We start from the raw sequence: 14,579 nt of genomic DNA on the forward strand, positions 1-14,579 counted from the left end.
CAGGACCGTGTTCTTTGGAGGACTGTTGTTGGTGGCCTATACATGTTGGTGGCCTATACATGTTCCTCACGGAACGACAGGCCTAAGTAAGTAAGTAAGTATATGTCAAGTAGACACGAAAAAAGATATTGCAAATTGTTGTTTTAACAGATTAGCAGTTCTTGAGACTCTCTTTGAAATCGCACATAGAGTCCAAAAAATGTCAATCACTAGTTAAATAAGTAACCTTGTACGAAATGAACTGTGAGAAAATATTACACGACAGATGTTGAATTTTAATAGTAAAGTCCATAATAATATAATAATATAATAATATAATAATATAATCGAACAGTGAATTTTGCACGGTGACAGAAAGAAAATATTAAAACGATTTCGGAAATAATGACTCCGAAAGTCCTTCAGGAGTAGGTTTACTTTTTACATTGCTATTATTTACTTCCGGAGTAAAAAAAGGCGTAATATCTTGTTCTGTCGGCATCGTTTTACCATTTTAAAAGGTAAGTAAACAGTTGTTTTTATAAATTCTGCTAAGATAAATTAGCAATTATTGTGAAATATTTGAATATTCAGAGAAGAAAGTGTTTAAAGACGTGTCACAGCGCCATTTTGCTAACAAAAATTACAACAGCTGTACAACGTGAGGTTCGCTAGGCCCAGCTAGGCCACTTAACTTCTTATACATGGGTTTCACACTGGCTTTGTATTGTATAAAATGATACATCAAAATTTTCCTTTGTGATACGAGGCATTTTTTGCTTTGATGGATAGAAATCACTAGAGAATGTACTGGAATTGACACTTCAATCTAAAATTGAGAGCCGAGTGAACAGGGTACCCTAAACGTGGTTCCAATATCTAATAAAAGCATATGTCATGTTAATAGATAAATTAAGTAGACGAAAGATGTACACTCCGAAGGAAAGTTAAAACTAGTTTTTTTTTTTTTTTTACATGAGCTATATCATAAAGCAATGTTCATGACTTCTTGAAGATTCCTCGACAAGCTGATCGCACATTAAATACTATACAATATACTATCCCCATCGATGACAAAAAACAGTAATTAGTTACTTTATGGACAAGTTCTTGTCACTTTACGCGGATTTTTCATGATTTTATCGAATCTGTGACAACCCTCGTATACAGCGACGTAATCTGTATCACGGGACTAGCGCACATGTATTTCTCCAGAGTAATATTATTCAATATCGATCAGCTAAGCCGGTATAATGATGACAAAATTATCTACATAAGATTGTAAATTCGTACAATTCGAGGCTTATTCTGGTAATAGTTAATAATGCTTCTCAAGCTAATCAGCTAATAGCAGACTACATGTATTCATAGCCTGAATAAGATTTGAAAACACGTCTATTTTTAACTTGTTTATGCTTTACAAGTAAATGCACACATGTATAATTGATTGCGTAATGTTACTAATGTGTGCTTTAGAAATATAGTGCAATTATTTTGAGAAAACCATATTCATGGACAAACAGAAGCTACTTTACACATCCATAGATGTCAATATCCAGACTGGTAATTTCATTATTTCATTATTATTTCAAGATTTGTATAAATTCAACTGAAGGAGAAAATCAACTCTTTAAATAAAAAACTTAATTGTATTCTCTGGCCATGGTCTGTCAGACGAATATCAGTATCCGGCTATGCAGACAGATAAAATCACCATTCTAGTCAAACTTGCAGATGTAGGAATTGTACAAACAATTAGCACCCAATTTTAGTTACAGATTATTTTTTGATATAACAATCAACTTTAAGAACAAAAACTTAATTTTTTTCAAAGGAAAATACATGTATATTGGGAATTTTTTTTAAGAGTTTGATCTGTCTTACGTACTTCATTGCTTTTGTCATTTGCATTAATTATTCTATATCACGACTGACATAACCTAGAAATGAAGATGCTTTTCAAACGAATTATCTGTATACAACACTATGATATTTAAGCAATTTAAAATCATTATAAAATTACCTTTACTTTCAGGCCCTCATTTAAATCACCATGGATACTTACCCAGGCTCAACTGACGAAGCTCACCCAGAACTTTTCAACATGAGCGCCATGCCAGAGCAGCCCAAAGAAAAGAAACCGGGGCAGCTGAGTAGGGAGGAGGTCGAACATTTTTTCAGGGAGGTATGGGCCGAGGCAAAATTTTGCATTTCTATAAATACACAAGTTGATCTATCTACCCATTTCCTCCTTACCTAGCTACAGAACTGTTACAAGCAAGTCTGTGTGATTGTTCTCTATTAAAAAATGGTGCACAGAGCTACATTTATACAAAGAAATGAGTTCCAAAAATATTAACACTTAATTTTTTCAAAATTTATTTACCGTTACCACTTTGAACTACTCATCTACATGGATGATATGGACATATTTTTTCTAAACTCACACTTTTCATAATACTGTAGATTGCAATTGTAAAACAGAGAGAGAGAGAGAGAGAGAGAGAGAGAGAGAGAGAGAGAGAGAGAGAGAGAGAGAGAGAGAGAGAGGACTACACAATTATCTTTTATAGCGCCCCAATTTTTTTTAAAACAAACAGCTGTCTGTTCTCAAAACCGTCGGACGATTTGAATTATTTGATTAGATAAACCGAGATTGACCATTATTAAAGACAACAGAGATATTTGGTATTTGAAGAGACGTTTCTTTATCTCAGGGTTACTTAGTGGTCGAGAACTTTTTCCGACCAGAAGAGCTGAATGCGTGCAGGGACGCTATCAAAGTGTTAGTTGATGACCTTTCCAAAAAACTGCACGATGCGGGCAAAATCACGAGTAAGGAAAACACGACACCTCTTATGAGCCATTGTGTTGTTATGATTTATAATAAATACAATATAATATTTTCATCACGAGTATTACTCCCTAAATTATGAGAAATTTTAACGAAGGATTTGGATGCAAAAATAAAACTTTTATAAAACCAGTGACAGGACATTTTACAGTTTAAAAGAAAAAAACCAATTTATTTTGTTATGAAGTGTTTAAAACTTACGTTGCTTTTCGATATTTAAAATATGATATTAGATTTTAAACTGATGTTGCTTTCCGATCTTTAAAAAACCTACTTAAAGAACTGTACAAAGATCTTGGACTTTTTGAACGACTCTCAGAGATTGAGAAAGAATGCCCGGGTGCTAACATCATGCTGCATAAGATAGGGTCTATGCCACAGGTATGTCAAGTTTATTTATATAAATATCACAACAGCTCATTGAAAATATTAAATACATTGTAGTTGGTCAGGCTACCCAAAGAATAAAACACTTTGCTTTTTCAATATTATTTTTATTTATGATTACGATGAGTAGAATGGTTATGCTATTGATGTTATTTTATAAACTGCTACATAACACGCATAATTTACACGCATGTAACAATTCGCTGTGTTACCTGTTGCCAAGTGTGTTGCTAACGCTGTGGGTAATAGAACGGATTATAAACTGCGTGTAAACCAATCAGATTTCTGTATTTAACATGAAAGCATAATAAATATAATTGTTTGTGCTTTGAAGGCTTTCAGGGATGTGTGGTCAAACGACAGACTTCTGAACGTTGTAGAACAGCTGATTGGTCCAGACATAATGGGCCACCCTGTATGGAACCTCCGAACGAAAACTCCCCAGAACGAGGCTACAACCGTCCCCTGGCATCAAGGTATACCCCCCTCCTACCCCGTCTCCCATTATTTACTCTATAAAATGCGTCGTCATGCATCATATATGGTGTGTCATATCTAATTTTGTATTCTCTTATTAATTTAAGATGTTGGTTATCTTGACAATTCCTCATACAAAGTGATGCAGCCGACTGCTTGGATTCCATTATTGGACGCCAACGAGTCGAACGGATGCATGCAGGTTGAAATCACAATTATATTTAAATTCTTTATTTATCATCATCTGTAAAGTTAAAGCGTGCACAACCCATTGATAATTTTTGCGATGTAAAATTTGCAGTTGATGGCCAAAGGGCACAAAACCGGAAAGGTTGGCACCCACCAGTGTTGCCATGGCGGCACGTGGTACGTGATGCTAGAGGAAGAAGAAATGAGGAAGACGTTAGGTAACTGTCATCTTTACATTAGATGACCATACATGTAGTCTCTTATTTTGGAGTCTAACTTGATTGACTTGAATTTTTATCATTAGAACTCGATGCTTTACTTAAATTCATATTATGTATCGTTTTGTTTCTTCCTGAAAGACATCGATACAGAGAACGATTTGAAGGTCTGTCCCATAAGTTATGGTGGCATGCTGCTATTTAACAACCTTGTACCACATCGAAGGTAAGGGTCAATCTTCAAGGCCAATCTGTAGATTGTTTTGCATATAGTTGCTTACGCGGACTGAATCAGAAACGGATCCTTCAGATTGAGTTGAGAAACAAATTAAAAAATATTACAACTATATCATTGTGATTTAAGATGATGCATTGAGGTATAATTTAAGAACAAATCTTATTACGTAGAATTACACTAACATCAATTTGACATTATTCATATCGATATGGAAATCAATCTTAGGGACGTACATATATACACTGTAGTACGTCCCGGCTCATCTAAAGAACAAATATATCTGAAAACGGGATACATGTAGCCATTGTATGTTGCATTTTTAAGACCTTATTTATTTGGAATACATCTTTTCAATTCTAATTTTAAGTCTACCAAACATGTCAAAGGCAATTCGCTGGAGTTTGGACCTGCGGTGGCAGAGACCCTCAGAACCAGTGGGGTTCTATGGTCTGAAGGAGGGGCTGTTGATGAGGTCGTCCAAGGACCCCGGCATGAAGATTGACTGGGAGTCGTTCGACGCCGTGAACCGCCACGACAAGCAGACGGCAGCCATGACTGGCAAGGTTGGAACATTTTCCCACGTTTTTGACTAAATGTTTAAAACGCCTCTCCATTTTTTATGTAATATAAATGCAACGTAATTTCTGTAACTTTACAGAGAAAAATATAAAAGGCTACTCCGCAACTTGATAACTTTGAGAGTAAAGTCGTAATTTGCCACTTGGAGATTCATAGTTTGATTGGTTGAACAATAGTTTTTTATGGCTACTAGTATACGATATTAAATTGCTGCTTTTAACTAAGCCCACCAAAAAGATTTAAAATAATGAGAAAAAATATTTTTATGTCGCCATCGGACCAGATTTTGTTGTAATGTGTAACATTCCGAAAGAGTTGCAATGACCTTGTTTTTACTCTCAACTGAATCTATTTTGGATCCAGGAGGAAATAGACGAGTTTGATACGACAATCCAGGGTCCCTGGATGAAGAAGTGGGAGATCGTGCACGTGAACCGTCACGTGGAACGGCATAGAGAAATGGAGGACAACCCGGAGTCCTGGACAAAGGCATAATGTATACGTCAAACACACAAACTGACGACGACGCACACACCAAAGTCAACTGTTAACATCTTTAATAAGCTGTTTTTATATTCAGATATGCAAAGTTTGATTCACAATATCGTTGTAGATATTTGTATGTTTCCTCCGAGGTGGGGTAAATTTTTATAAGTCATTTACTTAAAGAATTTTTTGTTGATATACGTATACATTTTATTGATTCCCGAAAATATATAGAAAAATAAGGCATGTGTTTAAAAAAATAAAATGAATATAAGAGCATGTCATAATAATAACAAACCTTGCAGGAAACAAAAAGTACATTTGTTTATATTTTGTCAATAATAATGCATCGTTTTTATTGCAGAATGAATTTTAATGCAATTTTGTACACATTCGAAAATGAACTTTATTATCATTTGGTTCATCTTGCTCCATTTATTCATACATGAAGTAAATGCTGTATATGATTTAAATCAATGTACATGTATCTTTATAAATTTTTGCAATCAATTCTTGTTTCATATAAATGATGTATTTTGACAATAAACTTTTACAGAATGTCTTTATGCTTTCATTTAGCTGTATTTTATAAATATTTTCAATTACGATGTACACTAACTGACTAAGGATTATCCCATTTTGAAATGCATAATGAATTGTGTTCATGTAAGGTTTTTCAAAAAGATATCATAAATTAAAATTTTTCTATGTAATGATTATCTTCCCCTTCTTCAAAGGGGCCTCACTTTTTAGCAGTTGAAGTAAATAGAATGATTTCTTCCACTGACAGGCCCCGTATTATATCTATTGGTTATCATTATCATCCGGGCCCGGGCAATGCAAAACCAAAATTTAAATTGTACATGTACTTGATGTTTGGTCTTTTTTCTGTTTCAACAGGAACAGAAAATAAATGTAGTTGATTCTGTCATTTTTTTTTAGAAAATTTTGAAGTCAATGGTCAAATCAAAAGTCTAGTCCAGTGTGTCAAATGTTGTGAAGATTTACTTGTCCGTGCGCAAAATGGACGTGGATAATAGGAAAACGTTAACGATGAGCCCAGGGTGTATCTTTTGAGAAAACTGCATGTCAAAAAGGTGAATGGTTCTTTAATACCGAGGACAACTTTCAAAATATCGACATAGTGCTAAATATAAGTAATAAACACAAATGAAAACATCGAAATCTGATTAGGCTTGCCTTGTGATTTAAAATTAAGATAGGTCCGTTAACAGCTGCTTTGACCGAGTCCAGACCAAATAACGATGTGACACCCTCTACTTATAGCAAGTGTCAGACGGACTGTGTAAAGGTCCCTGTACAAAATCTCGATGACTTTTATGGATGTTACAGCCTGATTAAGCAGTAGTCAGTGCAAAATACAATGTAACTGAAAACAGTAAAAATGTAGCTGTTCTGAGTGCACAATCAGGGGAAAAACCCCCAAAATTTACAATGTTTTTACTAATTAACAAAAAGATATATTCTGTTTTAATTTTTTTATGTACATTTAGACCTATGTTTATCAATTTTTTAAATTCAAAAGCCTGTTGAAAGGCTTCTTTATGACTAACTTATTATTGTAATCGTTGGTTCATCATAACATCTTCTTCCACTTTTGATTTAATATCTAAGGTAATTTGTGTTATATTTTTTTTAAATTAGCTAAACGGATTATGAATGGTATACGATCTGCATTTTTGTTATCTAAACGAATGCTATGCACTGAAAATATAATACACAGAAATTTCAATTCTGTTCACGTTTTTGTGAAGTGAAAGTGTCTGATATTGGGTAACATTGCGAATGGAGAGAGAGAGAGAGAGAGAGAGAGAGAGAGAGAGAGAGAGAGAGAGAGAGAGAGAGAGAGAGAGAGTTCATTGGCCCCTGAGCACTGAGAGCAAAACGGTCAAAACCGTTTACCGTGGAGCTAAGAATGGATGTTTAAGGAGGTCGGACATCCCTTGTAGTGAATTAACGACATTTCACAACATAAATATGTTAAATGGGATTAGACCTTCATATAAATCCTGGATACCCCACGATTTAAAAGAAATTTCTTTCTTTGTCTTTCATGGCCTGCAAATAAAAAAACATCCTAGACCAGTATATTGTGCATACAATTTAAATGGTTGTTATTATTGAAAATAATGTATAATCCAGAAGTTCACTGGTCCACCTTCCGAACAATTAACATGAAAAGACTGTGTCTTAAGTTGCTTTCATTTTCTTTCTTGGTTCTTTAGCTTTGATTTATTTCAAGAGTTTGAGGAGGTCCATTATCATTTCAAATTTGATGACGTCAAATAAACCTAAGGTTTAGCACAATAATATATTGAAAACAACATCAGGAGCAAAACAAAACAACATTCATTGAATAGTAATTTCAAACAAATTCAAAATTAGCGTCCAGAAGATAAAACACTTGTCGTGGGCCCATTTATCAGCTTGTCTGGAAGTGAAATGTGACAACGGTTCTAAACCTTATTAGCTGTCATCTTTGTTTTAAGAGCTTTAAATGGATTTGGAACATTTTGTTTTGGGATTTTTGTGATATGATGCGATAAGGAGACCTCTTTATACACGAGTGCAGAGAGACAGTTTGATTGCGATATGTATTTGAAGATCGTGAAGAAAGCGGCGTGGATGCTCTATATTATTGCGAATATTAAATATTGAGACTTAGGAAACTGTGAGCTAGATACAATGAGTTTATATCAATCCAAACTTCGGAATACTGGACCAAAGGGAGCTCCCATCATAGATTCCCTGAGCGTGGATAGAACCATGAAAACGAGAATGCAAAATCACGGACAATCTAACCTACTTCGAGAAAAAACGTTAACATTCGAAAAAGAATTGGACCAAAGTCGAAGAACTTCTTTGCGAGAGGAACACGAATTAAGAAAAACTATACTAGAACTACGAAAACCGCAGAACGATTCCAAAGAATGGCTGCTTAAAAACCATGGTAGGTTCAATGATTGGAAACAGCGAGAAAGAACAAAGTTAGAGCACAAGTATCCCAGTAGGTCTTCCAAAGAGAAGGTCGAGAATTAAAGAGAGGCTGCTTCCGAAACGTCATCTATTTGTCTACGTCATTTTACCTAGAAACCAAACTCTTTATATTCATTTTTCTGTACACTGAAAAAATGGTGAAAATAATCAAACGATAAACAGCTTTAGAAGGTTGAAAAAGTTATAAGATTAGCTTAGCTCAAATGGGAAACAAAATGCAGTCTGTGTTGAAATTGATACTGGGAAATGTGTCAAAGGGATTGTTTCAATGCCAGACGAAAAAGACCGAGAGTGTTTCTTCCGGACGACAAACAATGATACTTGATCTTGAGCTTTACAGATACATGTAATTTGCAAACTTTTAGGCCAAGTTGCTTGTTCTAATTTCTTGACAGAACCCCTTCTATTGGAATATTTTCATACAGATTCTTTATTTGCGGGATCCGTGTATGACAACAGAACAAGATTATTAATCGTCCCGTGATATACCGTGACATGAAAACTCCAGTCTACAGATTCTTCTGCGTGGCAGACGCAGCATCTTCGTCCCGCCATGGAATTTGATCCCGCGACGCAAACATCCGCTTATTGTACTGGAAGTTCATTGTAAATAATTCATCTGCTTCACAAATGAATCATGAGAGAAAAAAAAAATGAAATCTGTGATAAAATCATAAACTCTTTCAAGAAGAGAGTCGTAGAATGTTTAACATTTCGCAAAACAATTTAATAAATACAATGAATAGGTCTGGGCGTATTTCATTATCCCAATCATGTTTTGATATTAAATGGTATGTATTTATGGACAACTGTGGCCATCTTGCATAAAATATCTCTTGTGTCATGGTGATTGCGATCTGCAGTGACAGGACACTCACTGAGTAATCCATTTGTAATCCACTTCTCGAGGGTTTTTAAACTTGTACGGGTTTGATGTCTAGCTTCATAAATGTATCGACTGTGATTCGTTGGAACAAATAATATCTCCAAAAGTTTTATTCTAATATCGAAGTGTTCTAAACATCTGATTTATGAAATGACTTGTATTCAATTACCGTCATCTATTGAGATGGAATTCTTGAACATGGAAGCGTTCTGACTTATCGATTTTGAGCAAAAAAACCTCCAATCTATTATAGTTCGATGGATATTGTTTATGTCACTTACATGTATCATTCTTGGTGTGATATTTTAAAGGAATTAAGGAATCATTCCTTTAGTAAAAGTTTGTGATCAAATTTGATCACGTCCGGCTGTATTTGATCATCTCTTAATATTAAAAGAATGACTACCTATTTCTTATTGTATACAGTTTTCACGAATTGTCCAATTAAATATTGAATAATTTACGTATTTAGGTTATTCAGATTTCGTATAATTATGCAAATCCCACTTGCGTCCCACCATACGTCATTTGCATCATTGATGAAATTAATGTATTTGACTAAATGTTAGAAAGTTGATTCATTGTGTTATCATAGACAAAGACACTGGAAAATGTAAATATAATCATACATAAAAGACACCATTATAACGTATATAGGACACAAATTCTCTCACAAGTTGATATTGCATTTAAATCATATTGTAAACTAATTAGGTGAATGGAATTAGTGAATTGAATTATTACTCTAAATTTGCCAGGCTTCTTTATTCATTTAAGTATATTTTAGATTTAATATTTTTTCTCAATCAAGAAAGATATACTCTCAATCAAATAAAGATAGCTGTTGTTGTTTTTACTTCTCTAGCATCAGATCGGTTTTTGCAAAAAGTTAGCAAATTAGATTCCATTTTCAAATCAAATCACTTACAGGTTTAACAGACGCTTTTGCAGATTTCAACTTCACTGATGAAACATTGTGATTTTACCAACAAAACAAAAAGAAACCCCATTTTTTATATTGAGTTTGATAATGCTGCCGATATAATCGGATTATTGATTTTGACCAGTTTTAACAAATGGGTTTAAACAAGTTACCTCTCTTTCAGCAGGCGGCATTCTACCATTTCAAAACGACTTTCGGGTTCAGGTAATAGGTACAACCCCAGTTGTCTCTCTTGGCATGTCGTGTGTCAAATTGAGGCCGAGTTGTAAGGTACACGTACCTTAAGGTTTAACTAATGGTTGGAACACAGTTATAAGCACCATGGATTGTAGATCTTCCCTTCACTCAACGACCATAAACAGTCAAATAGACCTAATCATGTATTGTAAGAAAATTGAAGAAAAATCACAAACTATCAAATAAAAAGAAAAGAAGTTGTAAGGTACGACTTTATCGCTGTCTGATTAAGGTCATATTAATGGTTAGACACAATTCTAAACATCAAGCATTGTAGATCCCCTAGATCCCCTTCGGTCAACGACCCCCAACAATCAAACCTTCACACAATCTTTTCAGAACAAGATAATGTATTGAAAACAATCGAAAAAAACCCCACGAGTTATAAAAAACAAAACAAAAATAAATAACATGATTGCTCCATCGGTACACAGTTATCGGTTTAATTTAAAAAAGCTTTCTTATCAACAATGCCGGTATTAACTTTCTTTAACGATAACAATTGTTGTTCTATATATACCGTATCTTATTGGCATGCCATATGTTGATTTATATTCATTGGTATACATATTTGTAACAAAAATATTCATATTTTTACATGTAGCAAAAACACTCCTGTATTGCATTGTAAAGTTTTTCATAACCTGTCTTAAAAATGTTGATATCCGTGTCCAAATAAGCGATATAAAGTACATGTTTATCTTATGTTCCACCATCGTAAATTGGATATTAAAATTGTACGTGTACTTCTATCTCTTTTATCATTGAGACATTAGGGAAGATTGAACGATATCAATACACTTTATTGCGTTGTTTTCATGCCGTGTTCTTCTCGGCTTAGAATATTCATCTCAGGCGCCTTCATGTGACAAACTGATCGCAGACTATTGAAATCCAAAGTGATACCAAATGCCTCGCAGACAGTCTGGGAATACGTGTATTTGTTTGTTTCAAACACAGTTTTATTTTGATTTTAGTTTTTGCAGTTAGGTACATTAGCTTTTAAATAAAATGACTTTAGGAGGAAATGAGGTGCAAGGTTTTTTTTCGTGCATACAACACTTCGAAAACAATTGTGTATTGTCAAATTTTATCAAATTTTGTCAAAATTGTCTTTTACTAATTAACAATTTTTAATTGTCAATGAGTCCATGACTAATTAGTCATGGACTCATTGACAATTAAAAATTGTTAATTAGTAAAAGACAAAATTATAATACTTATTTTCATTGTTTTCTCATAAGATAATTAAAATATGAATGTGAATTGTCTTGAAAATTTGAAGATAATATCATACACAGATGCAATCTACGGGAACTCTTGTTTGTTTTTCACACACCACGTTATGAATTAGCATACTCTCTGATTTATTCACTTTTCAATAAAGAAATTGTAGTTGAAGTTAAACTTCATTTAAATATTGGATGATAAACAATAATAAAATTTACTTTTTATCAAAGTTTTGTCATAAAAACCTTACACATCATATGTACCCTTCAGCTTAAACTAAAGAACCAATAAATATTCTTAAAAGCAAACTTTTAACAATTAATTTCTATGTCTGCAATAAATTTGGAAAAATTTATACCGCATGTCATTAGACCTTAATGAAAAATAAGTCATAGATTAAAAAAAGTTTTAAAAAATAGCCATATAAACAAAATAAGCGAACAACAATGAAGGGAACAAAACCGGGAAATTAAAATACAGTACAACATAGTTTACAATTTAATTATCAAGTAAGCCTTCAAGAAATACATTTTGTATTTATTTATCAAATCATTAGAGTGTGCTTGATATTTTTTATTATCAGAATATACATGTATTTCATCAATTGAGGCCTTAGATCACAATACTCTTGTGTTTGATTCATTAAATAAAGTTTTATAACGTCACTTCCTCCTGGCCAATGTAATTAATCATTTACCATGTTTACGTCAGTATCGATCATTTAGATTTTAAATTTAAAAAAGTGAAATTAAACGTAGAATAAGTCAATAAACGAGAAATACTAAATGACACCCCCCCCCCCCCACCTCAATTTCGGCCGAAATATCATCAATAATGTACTGTAGTATTAAAAACGATTTGAATATTTATTCCAAGACTGTTATGAAGTTAGAGAAAATAAAAATTGATTTGAATATTGACTGGCTGAAAAGTTCTCTAAACAATTAGAGTTCACTCCACTCGTTTTATACTATCTATTGTATAATTTGAAAATCTATTTCTCCATTTGACGAATGCAACATTGTGAATATAACATAATTATGAATAATTCATTTTTGCAATTCAATTAATATTGTTCTGTTCTACTAAACTCGCTTATATTTGTATTTAAAATGTTTTTCATTAATACTTTATATGTTTCAATGAAAATTTTATTTTTATGTTATTTTAAAACAGAACATTTAGGTAATAATAGTATAGTTATGGATATAATAGATCATATTCACGCGATTGGTTGACGCCTATCTTGTTTTCAAAGTTTTGAATTCATCATCTTTACTAAACACATTAAAAATTTACAACTTAACACATTCGCAATCATTGTGTTGGTCGATAGAACAAAAGAACAAATAAATAAAACAGACTGCCCTTGGAAAATCGAACATCAACACCAACACACAAATAAAACGATCGAAAATTTCTCTCCGAGAGTAAAATTTCTAAATATTGAATTTATCGGAAATGACTGTTCTGTGACGTGTTGTTTTTGCCTTTAAGCCTGATCGATGACGTCAACAGCGGATACTATTGGCTTTGACAAGTGGTGTACCTGTAACCGCCACACTCCAGATTTATCTACAACTATTGCTAGTTTCGTACAAATATTGAAACTTCGGTAACAATCATTTAAGGCAATAAATTTTTATAAACGATCAATATTTGCCACTAACTTACTGCTGTGAACTCTCTCTCTCCTTCTTTCTCTCTCTCTCAATTTATCACATTTTTAAATCAATAGGTAAATGTCATGCAATTAATAGCAAATGCAGTTCCTATTGGTAGAAGTATACTAAACATGAAATATATAATGATGATTTCACACTGATGAAAGTTCATATACTCTCTGTTAAATAGTATGTTGAATAACATAGTATGGGAATATATACATGGAAATTTATCGAGACGTACATGTATATAAATGTAAACACTGATATTTCATACATTAATATCTTGTAGTCAAAAATATTTTAATAATAAACAAATTTCAAAATTGAAAATAGAATTTTTGAATATATAAATAAATATTCATCCAGTATGCTAAGAAAAATTCTTGTAGAAGTAGCTTTTTATAGCTGAAAATAAATCTAAAAATTTAGATTAATTTAACGCAGCGGAGAGAACATTTTTTAATAACAACGATGAATGAATTATTTATCAGCCTATCATAGCAGACTCTTAATATATTGCCTGTATATACCGATAAAAGGAACAGAAAGCAATTGAGGAAAATTGCGTATTATTTTTCCCATACCCAACACCTGAGGATTTTTATAACAGAAATTTGACGGAAAAAAATGCAAGACCAATAGGAGTGATAATTTATTAATGGTCGGCTCATCAACAAATGCGATATGCCATTTGTAAGTGCATTTAAAATTCAACTGTTTCTCCTTTTTGGTAAACTGGAGCAAGTTTTATGGATTTCCGTTGAAATATTATTATTAAAGATTGCAATCTTTTCATAAAAAAATATGCAAAAGTATGAGAAATAAGATTTAATCGCCACTTTAAAAATATCTGCATTTCATCTGTATTTACAGTCTGATGGATCAAAGATTTATCGCAGTTTTGTGCTTGGTGTGGGATAAATAGAGCGAACAGATTTCCAAACGATAGGAATCGACACTATCATATTCTACAAAGGAATATCTCGTTCACCATTCTAATTTTTTTCTCAATTTGAATAAAAATAACCTGTACATGCATCATCTAAGCAAAGTAAATCATTCTCACTTTATTGTATTTAGATATAAAGATGTAAACATCAAATGTTAATTATATGCAAACAAAATATTCATCCCTATAGCTTAAAAGGGAAGTTTTTTTTTCAATACCTAACATTAATTCTAGTTTGATGG

General features: G+C 32.9%; 1 protein-coding gene across 3 annotated transcripts; it reads left to right on the forward strand.

The window, feature by feature from the left end:
• The first annotated feature begins 366 nt into the window (after window positions 1-366).
• LOC105323992 (phytanoyl-CoA dioxygenase domain-containing protein 1) lies at window positions 367-5,966 on the forward strand. Of its 3 annotated transcripts, none has more exons than XM_066088124.1 (10): window positions 367-500; window positions 2,015-2,164; window positions 2,697-2,814; window positions 3,114-3,214; window positions 3,555-3,696; window positions 3,805-3,899; window positions 3,999-4,104; window positions 4,246-4,330; window positions 4,710-4,905; window positions 5,285-5,966. In XM_066088124.1, exons 2-10 carry the CDS (start codon window positions 2,033-2,035, stop codon window positions 5,414-5,416), a joined length of 1,107 nt encoding a protein of 368 aa, XP_065944196.1. In that variant the 5' UTR covers window positions 367-500; window positions 2,015-2,032; the 3' UTR covers window positions 5,417-5,966. The 3 variants fall into 3 exon arrangements, with proteins under 3 accessions (XP_065944196.1, XP_065944197.1, XP_034324785.2); XM_066088125.1 differs by having other exon boundaries at window positions 425-497; window positions 2,013-2,164; XM_034468894.2 differs by lacking the exon at window positions 367-500 and adding an exon at window positions 1,424-1,542.
• Window positions 5,967-14,579: the final 8,613 nt, after the last annotated feature.

This window comes from Magallana gigas, chromosome 6 (genome assembly GCF_963853765.1).
Source record: "Magallana gigas chromosome 6, xbMagGiga1.1, whole genome shotgun sequence".
NCBI classification, from domain to species: domain Eukaryota; kingdom Metazoa; phylum Mollusca; class Bivalvia; order Ostreida; family Ostreidae; genus Magallana; species Magallana gigas.